Below are 1,031 nucleotides of genomic sequence, written 5' to 3'. Positions count from 1 at the left end.
GCGGCTGGCGCTGCGACTGCGGCTCCTGCTCCGGCTGCCACGGCTTCGGGAGCGGGATCTTCCGTAACTTGGGCTGCGGGGACCGTCTAATTTCACACGAATGTAAGCAGTCTCTCCCTGGCAGACACAAGAGAACTTGACATTGAAAAGACAACATTCCTTCCTATGGTGGAAATACCACAGATGGAAATGAGGGCCAGGTGTGCTTCAAACATTTCCTGCAATACTTACCTCCACACCGCAAAGACACATTATCCATGACAATCAAATCAGTACACATACCTCATGTGAGCGGAATTTGGTGTTGTCCAGCTTTCGAACAGCATAGGTCATGTCTTCTTTGCGCACAAATTCTACAACTCCGGTTCCATCTCTGAAAACGTCGGCGTAGCAGACGTCGCCTGCCTCGCGCATGTGGTCCTTCAGGTCCTGCCAGCTGCCGCTCTGAGGGAGACCTGGAACGTGGAAACACAAAAGTTATGTCAACTTTCCAGCTTGGCTTGTTCACGTGAGGGAAAAAAAAAACACAACCTTTGTTGGAGCTACGCAACTAATTTGTTTATTCAAATAGCAGCTACAGGATTAAAGTATGTTTCCGCTCATTTATTACAGAGGCCATGTAGTCGTGAAAACCGGTTCAGCTCGACTGATTCATATTTATCTTAATTATTATAATCATTTAGTATGAGTTGTATTAAAGTACCATGTGTCACACTGCGGCATTATTCACTGGTGATGTGTTCTGTACTATTTGGCGCATATTTATTATGTCGTACTTACACGTTTAGGCTAAGAGGTGTAATTTAATTCTATTTTAGGATCCCTTCTAAACATTTGGCCAGGGAATAATCATGTCCCCTGTCCAGCAAGAAATAAATACATTCATATCAGCGACACTGCAACTATCGATCAGAAACAGCAGAATGTAAAAACACCGGTCTATTCTTTCAGCAGTGATGCAGATTTCGTTTAAACAAACAGCAGAACAACAATTTACTTTCTTGCTTTCTTTACATCCTGATGTGTTTATA

The 1,031-nt window shown here is 43.6% G+C and overlaps 1 protein-coding gene across 2 annotated transcripts in view; it reads right to left on the bottom strand.

The window, feature by feature from the left end:
- srsf1a (serine and arginine rich splicing factor 1a) overlaps positions 1-1,031 on the bottom strand; it is a gene marked incomplete at its 5' end in the record, with an annotated part of 3,077 nt that overhangs the window by 1,506 nt on the left and 540 nt on the right. For both annotated transcript variants that reach the window (XR_004797458.1, XM_035680299.1), the window contains 2 exon segments: positions 1-117; positions 283-455. The exon segment at positions 1-117 is cut by the window's left edge. Coding sequence is in view for 1 of the 2 variants with exons in the window: in XM_035680299.1 (XP_035536192.1) it covers positions 1-117; positions 283-455 (290 nt within the window).

This window comes from Morone saxatilis, unplaced genomic scaffold (assembly GCF_004916995.1).
Source record: "Morone saxatilis isolate NCDOM2014 unplaced genomic scaffold, NCSU_SB_2.0 Contig8, whole genome shotgun sequence".
Lineage (NCBI taxonomy): Eukaryota > Metazoa > Chordata > Actinopteri > Moronidae > Morone > Morone saxatilis.
The sequence above is the reverse complement of the archived record's forward strand: the minus strand, read 5'-3'. Positions and strand labels throughout refer to the sequence as shown.